The 13,999-nt window shown below is 45.9% G+C and overlaps 1 protein-coding gene across 2 annotated transcripts in view; it reads left to right on the plus strand.

Moving 5' to 3' along the window:
* Positions 1-13,501, plus strand: part of LOC102462837 (histo-blood group ABO system transferase 1) — a 35,525-nt gene extending 22,024 nt beyond the window's left edge. For both annotated transcript variants that reach the window (XM_006123733.4, XM_075905499.2), the window contains exons 5-6: positions 1,490-1,624; positions 7,437-13,501. In XM_006123733.4, the coding sequence (XP_006123795.3) occupies positions 1,490-1,624; positions 7,437-8,124 (823 nt within the window). In that variant the 3' untranslated portion in view covers positions 8,125-13,501. The remainder of the gene's footprint in view (positions 1-1,489; positions 1,625-7,436) is intronic.
* Positions 13,502-13,999: the final 498 nt, after the last annotated feature.

Below are 13,999 nucleotides of genomic sequence, written 5' to 3' on the forward strand. Positions count from 1 at the left end.
TCTGCAAATTTGACACTGTTTCCCTGGGCTTGAACAAAGACATTAACTGGATGTCACATTACAATGCCAGCCTTCCCTGCATTTAACGCATCAAAAGCTAAGTATGGGACACTTTCAGCCACTTAATTAGCCTCGTTAGCTCTGGTCCTACAATTGACAGGTACCTTTCTCCCTCCCCTTCTTTTTCTTTTATAAATTCTGGGTTCCTGTTATCCCTCTCCAGCTCATCTGATGAAGTGAGTTGTGCCCATGAAAGCTTATTTTACTACATATTGTTTTGTTAGTCTCTGTGGTGCCACAGGACTACTAATTGACAAATCTCTGTCAACTGTTACTTATCACCATATTATCCTCCAGTGCTACGTCTACATTACGCTCAGGGAGAACGGCTCTTGCGCAAGAGGGGGTTTTTGCACAAGAAGGAGCGGTGTAGACTGCTCTTTCTTGCGCAAAAGCCCTTGTGCAAAAATGGTGGCTCATTAAGTATGCAAATGAAGCACAGCAATATTCATCGCCATGCCTCATTTGCATATGTTCTTGCACAAGAGAGTGCAATGTAGACGTAGCCCAGATGTTTGCAAACTGATTGCTTAATTATTTGCTCCATTATCTTTCTGGGTACAGAAGTTAAGGTGACTGGCCTGTGATTCCCTGGATTGTCTTTACAGTAATTACTCATTTAACATGTGCCCACTTAACACATTTTTGGAATAGCACGATTTTGTTTTAGGGAACGTTTTTTCAAGTAACACGACCGTCCCCAAAATAACACAAAAATAATCAAGTGGCGGGCTACTTTGTGCGGTGGTATAAGTTGGTGAAAACAGTGGTAATACGCATGAGCGGATGTATACATGTGGTCACAGTGCTCCTCCACTCACTCACACATTTATCTTTGTGTTGTAACAAACCACAGTGACTTGTGTTGCTGGATATCTAATGATGACGTTAATGACTGAGCACTAACAAAAAATTGACTTTGCCACTACACCCCTGAAATGCAGCCCCTACTTTTTCCATTACTTTTACTGGGAAAATTGATCCCGCATAGCATGTTTTCACTTAGCACGAACATTTTCAGAAATATAGTGATAAATAAGCAATTACTGTATTCATACCAAATCTCCGAAACACTTGGATTTTTAAACAAAGTACAGCCCAGAAAGATTAGTTCAGTTACACACCTTATGCATGATGGATAGATGCTGGTGCAGTGCAAACATTAATTAGCTGATAGTTTCTTAAATTACTACTACATCTTAAAGGGTTAATCCAGGGAGATCCTATAACCTGTCACGTTATATAGCCTTACTGCACAATGCCATGTGAGTTTGTAGACTTGTGTGTTTCTAGATGCCTATGAGTTATCTATTTTTTAACTTTAACACACGGACCTGGTAGTGTCTTTGTAGATGTAGGGAAGTATGCAGCTGCCTCCATTTTTCTTACTCCTCCAGTGTGATTCTAAAGCAAACTTTCTCTTCCACAGGAGACCAGACGTCCTTGTGATGACTCCATGGTTTGTGCCAATAGTTTGGGAAGGGACCTATAACCTCGAAATCCTGAATGAGCAGTTCCAACAAAGGAATATCACTGTAGGACTGACAGTGTTTGCGATCAAAAAGTGAGTATGGATTATTCACAGAATTATATGTTAGGTACCAAAAGTGAAGAATAACCACTAAAACGATGGGGAAGCTATTTTTAGAGTAGTGATGATATAACCCTTGCTCATCTCACCCTCCCAAGCAGGAATTTTATTGGAAGACTGCAGATTGACTCAAAACTCCTTTCAGTGACAGGGAAAGGACTGGGGTTTCACAATGGAGTGTAGGAAAATTTTAGGAGGATCTGGCAGCTGTGAGAAAGGGGCAGATTAAGCTGCACTAATTACTTTCCTCTTCTCCCTTGGCTCTGGGGACACAGCCTTTGACCTTAGGCTCTGCTGATATGTTATCTTCTCTCTACACCGGAGTGGGGAACCTCAGGCCCGGGGGCCAGATGCAGCCCCCCGCTTGCTTGGATCCGGCCCCTGAGGCTCGTGGTCTCCCCCGCCCCAGCATTGGGGAATCTGTGTTGGCACTCCAGCCCCTCCCCACCTCGCTGCCCCACTGCAGGGTTGGAGCACTCAAAATCTACTAGGTTGCTCCCCCCCCCCTCCCCCCCAGGCCCTGGTGTACAAGGAAGGATGTGGGGAATGTCTTTTTCCTTTTCAGTTGGGGCCACATCAGTGAGGGTTTGGTTTTGGTTTTTGCCTCTCACTTGTGTGTGGCCCCCCTGTTGATTTTTCTAAGGGTCAGCAGCCCTCAACCCAAAAAGGGTTCCCCACTCCTGCTCTTAGCCCCACTCCTCCTGCCCAAGGTGTGTTTTTCATGGCCATGAATTTAGTAGGGCTTTAGGAATGGAGCACTGGTTCAGCCAGCATTTATCAAGCTCTGTTGCCGGCCAACTTCCGCCACTCCCTCAGCTTTTTCTAAGTATTTAGAGATTAACAGAAAAGTTTTGATCTTAACAATATAATGCAATGGACTCCAGATCAAAGGATGGTAAAATATCATGATTATTTTTCCATTATCATCCTGTTAAGCATGGACAAGTATGTTTTTGTACCTGTGCTGTAGCGGAAGTATTTTGCAATTTCAACAACAGTAGGCTTTATTTCTGGAACACTGAAGTCTTTGGCCAGGAGGTGCATGAAATCAGCAATGCAACCGTGTGTTGTTAGACTGGGACTCTCTTCACTCTCTTCTAAATTTCTACTCATCTTGGATACATTTGCAGCATTGTCTATGACCAAGCTGCGTACTAGACATTTGAATTTTTTTCACAGTTTGTTATAGCTTTTACTGCTACTTCTTGTAAGTATTCTGCTGCGTGTGCATTTCCTGATCTATCAATTGTTTCTGAAAGGAAGGCATTCCTTTCTTCTATTTTCACACAAGCACATACAACAGGATGATTATGGACATTGCACCACTCATCAAGACTCAGGATAACAATTTTACTCCCTAGATTTTTGCACACTGCTCAGTTTCTCTTTCATACACTTTATCCGGAAATGTACATGCAACATCTGCTCTGATGGGTGGAATGTATCCCGCTCTTAATGACTGAACCATGTTAAAGAAGTATGGGTTCTCAATGATAGAGAAAGGAGAGTTTGTTGTACCTCTTCACGTAATCTGCTGGTTCTTCTCACAAATTTATCTATGCTTGTTTCTAGATGATGGAGAATGTTTCTTGGTTTTGCCACAGGTGATGTATTGTGGCTTTGTGACATACATGATGTGACTGAAAATTTATCTTTGGCAGATAACTCTGAAACTATAAAAATAATAGTGATCTTGAAGGTGGATAGTCTTCAGAATCCTGTATGAGGAGGATGGATTCTTCTAATCAAAAAGAGGCAATGCAGTTATTTCATTATTATTACCATATGGCTCATTTAGTATTACCCATTGCATTCACAAACACTCAGTACTATTTTAAAGGTGAAATAGTAAAACGAAGCTCTGCATATTTCAGCTATTTATTTTTTTTATCTCAGTTGCATCAAAAATGATAGTGCCATAGACTAACAACTATATTTGTTGCTCAAATATGAGAATTCAAGAATAGTCCAGAAAGACACGCTTAAGAGAAAAGTATGAAGTAAAACCTGAAGATCCTGCATGTTCAGACATGTTCCTTCATCATCTTCAACATAACTTCCTCCTAAGAGGGAACACTTCTCATGATGCTGTTTCATTCAGGCAACCTGGCCTCGCATTTCTGAGTTGCACTGCATGCATTTTGCACGCATGCCTGTCTTATCCACAGGTAATAGGGATGTAAAATATTGATTATTTGGCTAATCAAATAGTCAATGGAATTTGCAACAATTATTTGATTAGTCGATATGGGCGCTTCCGCCTTTGAAGTGTAGCATCAGCTCCACTTTTAGACAGAGGTCATTTTGTACACAAATTTGCAGGGGGACAATAAGGTTGACGTCAGTTACTTTTCATCTCTGTACATTGTTTATTTGTTTATTTAAAAACATTTTTGCTATTAACAAGCATGCTGTTTCTGGAGACTCAAATCCACCATTTGAGAATTGCAAAACTAAGCATCTCTGATGGTATCTTCTAAAGCTGTGGTCCCCAACACGGTGCCCGCAGGCACCATGGCGCCCGCAGGGGGATTTGCATGCGCCCGCCAGGTGCTCGGGGCTGGCCTGGCCCCGGGCACATGGCGCGGCGCTTGCGGGGGGGAGCACCGGCCCTGGGCGCGCGGTGCTTGCGGGGGGAGCACCGGCCCCGGGCGCGTGGTGCTTGCGGGGGGAGCACCGGCCCCGGGTGCGCGGTGCTTGCGGGGGGAGCACCGGCCCCGGGTGCGCGGTGCTTGCGGGGGGAGCACCGGCCCCGGGCGCGCAGCGCTTGCAGGGGGGGGGGAGGAAGCCCCGGCCCCGAGCGCGCGGCGCTTGCGGGGGGAAGCGCCGGCCCCGGGCAAGCGGCTATGGGGGGGCCACCCCCGGGCATGCGGCTATGGGGGGCGGGCGCCCCCGGGCACGCAAGTGTCCCCGCCCCCTGGCACCCGGCGGGCGAACGGCGACGCCCCCTGGCGCCCGACAACCACAAAAGGTTGGGGACCACTGTTCTAAAGGTTTACTCCTGAGAGGGAACACTCAGGGACTATTTCGGCATGCTAGAAGTAGCCCTAAATAGCAATTCCGTGTCTTTAAATGCACCTGTTATTTGAAAATATATTTTGAAATAACGGGCACGCTATTCCGGCATCCCTGTGACCCTTGTTCCATGATTTGTCAGAATCGCGCTTTATTTTGAAATCTGGCGCTGTATGGATAACGCCAAATTTCAAAATAAGCTATTTCAAGGTAAGGTTGCTGTGTTGATGCACCCGAACGGAGCACTGAGTCCCACTGGGTAGATAGAAAGATTAACCAAAAAATTTATATAGAAGCCTGTGGAACCCCATAAGTTTGGGTCCTTAATCCAGAAATGATTGGAACTCATTTACAAAACTTTTCTTAAAAATTACATGAATATATTGTCTCATATGATAGAATCACTATTCCATGATGAGATATCTTTGAGCTATAATGTATCTTAATTAAACTATCTTTAGATAGGTTTTTTTCCTCATAAAGCATTTTATCAAAAATCCAAATTTTTTATTTGTTTTAAAAAAATATTGATTTTTATCCACCCTGCTTTTCAAAGTTGTACATCAATGAGACACAACAAATTAGGACAGGAAGCAAAGAATACCAGATCATTTTGAAAATATAGGGCCAATTTGGGTAGATGGAACAAAAGAACTAAAGTTTGAATTTGTCCTGGATTGTGGCGCTAACTTTCCTCATGCAATCGGGACTTCGAAAGACAAAACCCCAAGCAATGTAACACCCCTTTACATTATGCTGGCACAATGATTTGTAACTGCCCCACAATCAATATGAATTAGAATCTCTTTCCAATAATATCTTGGGAATAGGTAGCATATTTGTAGCCTTCTTTTTGTAATGGGGGTGGGGTATTGCTGAAAGATTCATGATGCACCTCTATGTTTTCGTGTAATGAGAAATGGGTTTAATTAAAAATGCTTAGCTTTGAATCAGAAATGAATATTTTCAAGCGAGGCTAAATATGTTGCAGAAAGATCTTTTGGCTCATCCAAGCCGCATGTGGCCAGTAACTGCATTGGAAATATCTGTGAATGTCAGCTTTCACTCTGTGCTATATATCTGTTTACTATACAAAGAGCAGCCAAACAAAGACAAAGATGGGTAGGATGCTTCTCATTCACTACTACTGGGTTTTAAAGGGGCAACAAATGAGATTGATGTTAATTTCCAACAGTGACAGCTGTTCATGTTCATCTCTCTCATAGTCAAATGAAGGGGGCTTGGGTATTTGCAGTGTAACTGTAAAGCTCCCTCTCTCCTATTGGGTGTGAGTTGAATTCTGGAAGATAGTGGTGCCTCACCTGGCCCTTCTATTCTTGAGGGGTTTTGATGGATTTTTTTTAGAGCTTCCTTTGCTGGCTCTCTCCAATATGTGTGTGTCTAGACCAGTGTTTCTTAAACTTTTTAAGACTGAGGAACACCCAACAATAATTTTTTTTATGGGGAACACCAAGGATCGTTTTGTTGAACATAAAAAAAAAAGTTGGTGGGGAAAAAGGGTCGGGGGAAAGTTATTGAAGGAAAAAAAAGGGTCGGGGGAAGGTTATTGAACAAAAACAAAAAATCGCCTGCCCCTTTAAGGGCAGCCATTTTGAATCCTGTTTTCCGTGGCGCACTGGTGGACCACGGAACAGAGTTTAAGAAACACTGGTCTTCTAGACTACATTCCTCTTTCAAAAGAGGAATGCAAATGAGGGAATCAAAAATGCAAATGAACCAGTTAAAAGCAGTTGATGATGATCAAAGCTGTGTAAATGTCAGTTTTCTCCTATGGAAAAAAAAGCCAATTAATATAAGGTTTCTATTAATAAGTAACAAATCACTGTGACACCACATAACAGGTTTTGTTGCAAGTAGGAATTGATAATGCTCATGCACAACAAAAATAACTTTTCTGTTTTAATCAAAAGCAATACTTAAAAAAACCTTTTCTTAATAGAAATCTTATATTGTTTTTTTTTCCCATAGGAGAAAACTGACATTTAGACAACTTTGATCATCACCAACTGCTTTTAACTGGTTCATCTTCCCCTTCTTAAATTACAACCGTTAAATCCTAGATCCTTCTAGTGAGTCCAGCCATGTCACCAGCCCTCACCCGTCTTTTCACTGCCTCTTATCCTTTTTCACACTAAGGGCATGTCTGCATTAGGAAGTTATTTTGAAATAACTAAATTTGAAATAACTCCTGAAATAACAAAATTGAAATAGCATGTCCCCACCATGGAGGAGCCTCTAAATCAGTCCAAGGTAGGTTCTGTTATTGTGAATGTGCTACCTCAACTTCGAGCCCCACGAAGCACTGGGGAGTAATTACTTTGAATGATTCTGGGGAGTAGTTATTTCAAAAGAGCAGCAGCGGAGCATCCGCTCTGCCTCTGTTTCAAAATCACTATTTCAAAATAAACATTATTCCCCAGAGAAAGCAGGAGTACACATTGTTAAATAACCAAGCCCTTATTTCGAAATTACGGGTTTGGAAGCGTGGACACTCCGCTTATTATTTCAAAATAAGGGGGGTTATTTCGAAATAATTTCCTAGAGTAGACCAAGGCTAAGTTAATAATTTTCATCCTCACCTTCATGATGCTGTACAGCTCTGCCCCTTCCTACACCGCCACCCTTTCTTCCACCTAATCCCTCTTCTGCACATCACTTTATTGCTCTCTATGTCCCCTTCTTCCAGTCTTCTACCACCGTGCCTTTTATTTCTAATAGATCGTTTCTTTTTCTTTTTTTTTTTTTGTAGGTATGTCGTGTTCCTCAAGACATTTTTAGAAACTGCAGAGATGTACTTTATGGTTGGACATAAGGTGGACTATTACATTTTCACAGACAGACCACAAGAAGTTCCTAAAGTTGAGTTCAAAGAAGGAAGGAACGTAGTAGTTCTGCAAGTCCAAAACTACCCGAGGTGGGAAGAAATCTCTATGCGACGCATGGAAATGATCAACCACTTCTCTCAGAAGCAGTTTATTAATGAGGTCGACTACCTTGTGTGTGCTGACGTAGACATGAGGTTTAATGACTTAGTTGGAGTAGAAATCCTGAGCAACTTGTTTGGCACACTACACCCAGGATTCTACACTGCAGAGCGTCAGTCTTTCACCTATGAACGTCGACCTGCTTCTCAAGCTTATGTGCCCCCCGACAAGGGTGACTTCTACTATGCTGGAGGATTGTTTGGAGGAACAGTAAAGGAGGTTTACAAGCTGACCAAGAAATGCCATGAAGCCATCATGGTGGACAAAGACAATGGAATTGAGGCAATATGGCAAGAAGAGAGTCACTTAAACAAGTATTTTGTTTACCACAAACCAACTAAAATACTTTCCCCAGAATACCTGTGGGATGACAGTCTAGGTAGGCCACAGATCCTTAGGAAAAGAAGGTTTCTTGCTGTACCAAAGGACCATGATGCAATCAAAAATAAATGAAGTTTGTGACAGCCCCTCTCCCCCATGTTTATGAAGTTGATTTATGGATACAAATATGTGTAGCTCGAAAGTGCTTTGGACAAAATACCACGTGTAACCTATCAATTTTAAGGTCACAATCTGCTGGATCTGACCTTTATCTTATTTTCGTGCATGTATCATTCTTGTATGTAAAGTTAGAAATGTGGAGTATGGAAAGGCTTATGGTAGAGGTCAGCAACCTATGGCTTGCGAGCCAAATATGGCACACTAGGGAGCCAGATATGAGTCTTTTGAAACTCAAGCCCACCCCCTTTTGCTCCCCATGCAGCAGGGAGTCTGTTGGTGCTACAGCAGGGCTGGGTGAAACAATCCGGCTCCCAGACGTAGCAGGGACTCCCCTGCTTGCCCCACCCCCACATGATGCTCAGAAAAGCAGGTGAGGGGCAGTTTGTGTTCCACAAACTGCGAGCCTGGAGGGGAGGGGGCGTGGTTCTTCACGGCTGCTCCCGCCCCAGCACAATCCCATTGGCCAGTTTTTGGCCAATGGAAGCTGCCTGTTTCAAGAACAGGCAGCCAGCTAAGCACCACTTCCCCCTCCCCTCAGGCTCTTATTCACAGAGCACATCGTCATGCTGCTTGTGTGTATACTTGCAGCATGGTTCGTACAGCAGGGCCCTGATCTCAGTTGCAGCCTGAAATGAGGGCAATGTTCACAGACTGGACATTCCCCCAGGGATCAGAGTGAGTAGAATGAGGAGCAAACAGGTCATGAGTTCACCTCCAGTCTGGCACCTGCTTGTCAGTGTGAACGGACACGTGGTCCAGGGGAACTCAAGGCTTCTGCTTCCTGCGGCGGACTGAAGAGCCGACGGGGGTGATGTAAGATTCCAACTGGAGAGGCGGCCACGGCTCTGAGAAGAGGGGAGGAAGGTCGCTCCCTTCGCTTCCCGCAGCAGAGCGGGAACCTTTCAGCTTTCGGACAACAGCGACCCCTAGCGGCGAGGAATCGGTTCCCTGCCTCGCTCCCCTCTCGCTGATTTCACGCTGTCAGCAGGTCTGGGAACGAGCGGCAGCAGCAGTCACTAATCTGGCCCTTCCCCTGGGACAGGCCCCCCCCCCTGCGGCAACAGCCCAGCAAGGCCGTTTGCAATTGTTCCCCAGCCAAGGCGCTGGTTCGTGGCTCATCGAAGACGGAGCAAGAGCTAAACGCCCTGTAACCAAACGCTCCTGCCAGGGATGGCCCCTTCTAGGGCCAGTCTAGCTTGGACAAGGCAGAAGCCCTGTGTGCCATCCCCTGACCGGCCAAGGGGAGGCCATTGCCCCACACCTCTGCTGGTTGGCCCGGCTGCAGCTTCTGGGTCCCAAAATGGGGAGGGGGCAGGGTAGAGAAAACTCTTCAATACTCGCGCTCAATGGCAGGGAGCTACTGGCCCTGTCTCTGGGCAGCGAGGTTGTGTCTCTCGGCAGCGCCTACGGCAACCAGTCCTGCTGCCCCCACACGTGCGCTGCGCCCCCCAGTGCTGCCCTGTTCCGGGCCGGGTGTGGGACCTGCTATCTGCCTCTGGAGCCCGGCCGCGTCCTGGCTCCCCGAGCCGTGGCATGTCCTTTGCAGCTCATGGCGGGGCTCCAGCCTCCAGCCCTGCTGTGTATTGCACAGAGGGGTAGGTCATCCCCAGGCTTCCGTTCCAAAGGGGCGCGGTCTGGCCAGAGCTGGATCACTTTTCATTTGAATCCGACTCTAAAATGGGCTTAAAAAGAAGCAGGAGCTCAGCTGAGCCGCAAGGAGCCCGGCAGGCAGGCAGGCAGGCGTGTGTGGAAAGGGGCGAGGGCTGGAGCCCAGCCGCTCTCACGATGCTCCACTCCCTCGGCGTTCACACCTTGCAGCTGCTCACCCAGGCCACTGCCTGCTTCTTCCTGCTCCCAGCGCTGATGCTCTGGCTCCTGGATTTTCTGTGCATCCAGAAGAAGGTGCTGCTGATGGGCAGGGTGGAGGAGGCAGGAAGTCCTGGCCAGGAACCACCCCCCTGAACCCCCCCCTGCATGTCGGACTCCAACTGCATGTTCACCCTGGAGTCCCTGAAAGCCGTGTGGCACGGACAGAAGCTGGACTTCTTCAGGTTGGCGCATGTGGGCTCCTCTGCCCCCAACCCGGAAGTTATCCAGCTGAATGGGCAAAAGCGACTCCGGATCCTTGACTATGCCCGAGGCAACAAAATCAACAAACTTTTCTCTGTCAGACCATTGGGATGCCTCTGAAGCACCAAAATATGGAGTTTTACATAGACTGTTGATGGGGAAAAGTTGGAAATTCAGTCTCAGAAAAATTGGCGGGGAGAGGCCGGGCAGTGCCGGGAGCGGCTGCTTACCTGGAAATGCCACCCCTGGAAATGTGCCGCCCCAAGTACCTGCTTGATTTGCTGGTGCCTAGAGTCGGCCCTGCACCAGCCCCACTGCCAGGCCAGCACACAGCCCCGATTAGGCTGCCAGCCAGCTGCGGCCCCAGCTCCACTCCTGTGGCCCCAGATGGATATCCCCTGCTGGGCTGCTGTGGCCTGGCCTTTCTGCCAACCAAACTGCTGTGGCCCTGCCCTTGCTGCCAGGCCAGTGGGCACAGGGTGCCCTGGCCCCTGCTGGATTCCTGCCTACCTCTGCTCCGCTACCTCTGTGCTGCTACTGCCATCGGAAGACTGGGGTTTTCGTCCTGCTACCACCAGCCTGGCCATGCGCGGGGCTCTCAGCTGCTGGCCCTCCTGTCCTGGGGCTCCCTCATTCAGAAACATCCATGGTCCTGCTGGACCACGGATGTTCCCAGACAAAAGTCCTGGTTTTCGGACCTGCAACCTCTACAGCCTTAATATTAAATTTGGTATAGAAAAAAAATAGACTAACAACTATATTTTTTGCTCAAACTTGAGAATTCAAGAATAGTCCAGACGGAAGACCAGCAATTCTTATGAAGTAAGTATGAAATAAAAAAGTTTACCAACCTGAAGATTCTTCATGTTCAGACATATTCCTTTCATCATCTTCAACATAGCTTCCTTCTGAGAGGGAACACTTCTCATGATGTTGTTTCATTCAGGCAACGAGGCCTTGCATTTTTGCATTGCATTGTTTGCATTTTGCATGCATGCCTGTCTTATCCACAGGTAGAGAAACTTCATTAAAATATTCCCTAACAGGGTCTTTTTTATGGCCTGCTGCCATTATAGGGTTTCCGTTGTATGAAAGAATGGTATAGTAGATCTCAGATCAATGAAGGCTACGCTCAGAAAGACCTCAAGACTTCTGGAATATACTGCTCAGTTTCACTTTTGTTTCTACTGTCTGTTCTGCTCTTCTTCCATTTATCTCCAGATGTCTCCTTGTCCAGATCTATTCTGCCCCCAACAATCTTCTATTCATTAATTTTTTTTTAAACTTTGCAATTCTGTGTACACAACTTTGTAGCTCTGTGTACACAAATTTGCAGAGGAACAATGTGTTTGAGGTCTGTTATTTCTATTAAAGTGCTTATTCACAAATGCTAGAAGTCTAAATACTAAAATGGATGAAGTAGAGCAGTGATTCCCAACCTTTTTCATACCATGGACTGGAAAACCCATTCGCAAACTTTTGGCAGACTGGCAACATTTTATTTGCATATTCATTATGCAAATTCATTGACATATTTGCATAAAATCATTAAGATCAGTGTCTGCAGATATCTATAACATGAAAAGAATTCTATTAAAATAATCCTTTCCTTTCTTAAGCCACTAATACCTATGTAAACTTTGTTTGAAATGTAATCATGCAAATGTCACGAGCTAGGCCTTTTATTCCAGTCTTCAAAAGCAGCCTAAAAGCTTTTAACCCACCTGAAATTTTGGCACCACCCAATACAGCAAGAGTAGGCAACCTTTTCAAACGAAAGAGCCAAACTACATCAAAATTCAGAACAAGTGGTAAATAATAGCATCAATTAAACATTGTACTCACACACTTTATTTAATGGGACTTCTGCTGCATCTGTTCACATTTCTTTGATGTTTACATCATAACTGGTCAAATTCAGTTTCATTGGAAACATACACACTCTGCAGGCCCGGGTGATCTCTCTCTCTCTCTCTCTCTCTCTCACACTCACTCATTCACTTGGAGCTTCGCTCTGACTTCCTAGGGCTGCCCCACATGCTGAGGACTGGTGGGCAACAGGGGTTGGGCTGGACTGGGGTAAAACCCAGTCGTCCCTTTCTGCTCTAACCACTAGCATGCACTCCCCTCCCCTTCTTGCAGAGAACACAGGTATCCAGCTGTGGATGTTGTGAAGAGCAGGATTTTAACAGCGTTCAAAAAAGAATTAGCCCCGCAGGCTGGTATTTGCCCAATTGTGAATTACCCTGATAGTCTGCATGTGGACCAGAGGTTGCTCACCTCTATCTTACTGCAAACTAATTTAACTGATATTGCAGGTTTCCTTGGTTGATGAGAATATACAAACAATTGATAAAGCTCCATAACTTTTTCTTATAAATCTAGTGTTTCTGGATATGGGAATGATTTGCAAAATGACACTGTGTTACCAAATCTTTGATTTGGCTACTTTGCTGATTCCACCAATTTCCTTGCCAGAAATACATTGATATTTCTGTACAATACAGCTGTACTAGCATTAGGTTGTATTTTGTGCTGGGGAAACAGAAAGAGACTTGTGGATCCAGGTACTTATCGAAATGTCTTTTAGCTGGACATCTAATGCAAAGAAGTGTTCATGAGACTTCCAGTACTTCCTGCTTTTCTTTGGGTCAGAAGTGATGTGAAACACAAGATATATCTTTTTAAAGTGTATGTGACCGTAAGAAGTATTTTAGAATTTATATTTGTTATGAGAGTCAATATCTCAGAGGGTATGTCTGTGTATAAAAAAAATTAAATCAACTAGAGTTTTTGCTCATCTAAAAAAAATTATCTAGTTCAATTTGATTTTCTAGGTGGTTTGGGTAGGGTCCTAATCTGTAAGGTACTTGAAGTGTGTCTCAAAGTTCTGCTACTTCCATATCTCTATCAGTCGGACCTTCCTGGTCTGGCACCCGTGGGACCTGAGCAGTCCTGGATGAGGGATTTTGTCGGATCAGGGAAGGTCGCTTGCAACTGGCCCCCTCAGCCTGCTGCCTCTCACTGCCGCTGCTTCCTTCAGCCACCTATCCTGTAGGTGTTTGTTCAAAATACCACATTATTGAATATAACATACAAAAGAAAGATTTGGAGAGGAAAAAGTTCTCCAGGTCAAACCACAGATGAGACCAGTACAGTTAATAAATAAGTACAAGCTCTGAAACTCATATAATGCTGGTTTATTCTGTCCAAATGAAATGTAAGGAAGTGAGAGTTCCCAAAAATAAATTGACATAATCTGTTTTGGTCATGGAGTGACTGTGGTCCAAGTAAAGGCAGGAGTGGTAAGGGCCTAGAAGGCATGGGAGGGGCAGTGGTTGTGTAGGTGGGTGACACTGGGGGGATGGGGCAGCGAGGAGAGGATGCAGAGTGCAGAGGGGGGCACAGGGAGGGGCAGTGACAAGAGGGCACAGCAGGACACAGAGGGGCAGGGCAGTGAAGAGAGGGCACAGGGGGTGCACAGGGCACAGTGGGGTAGAGCAGTGAGGAGGGGGTGCAGGATACTGGGGGAAGGGCAGCGAGGAGGAGTTGTGGGAGCACGGGGGGGGGGCAGAGCGGTGAGGAGAGGGTGCATGGGGCACAGGAGGGCGGGGCTGGGAGGAGGAGCCAGGAGGAGGGGCACAGGAGGGCGGGGCAGTGAGGAGGAGCCAGGAGGAGGGGCACAGGAGGGCGGGGCTGGGAGGAGGAGCGGGGAGGAGGGGGCACATGAGGGCGGGGCTGGGAGGAGGAGCAGGGA

This window comes from Pelodiscus sinensis, chromosome 23 (genome assembly GCF_052426305.1).
Source record: "Pelodiscus sinensis isolate ZL-2025 chromosome 23, ASM5242630v1, whole genome shotgun sequence".
Taxonomy (NCBI): domain Eukaryota; kingdom Metazoa; phylum Chordata; order Testudines; family Trionychidae; genus Pelodiscus; species Pelodiscus sinensis.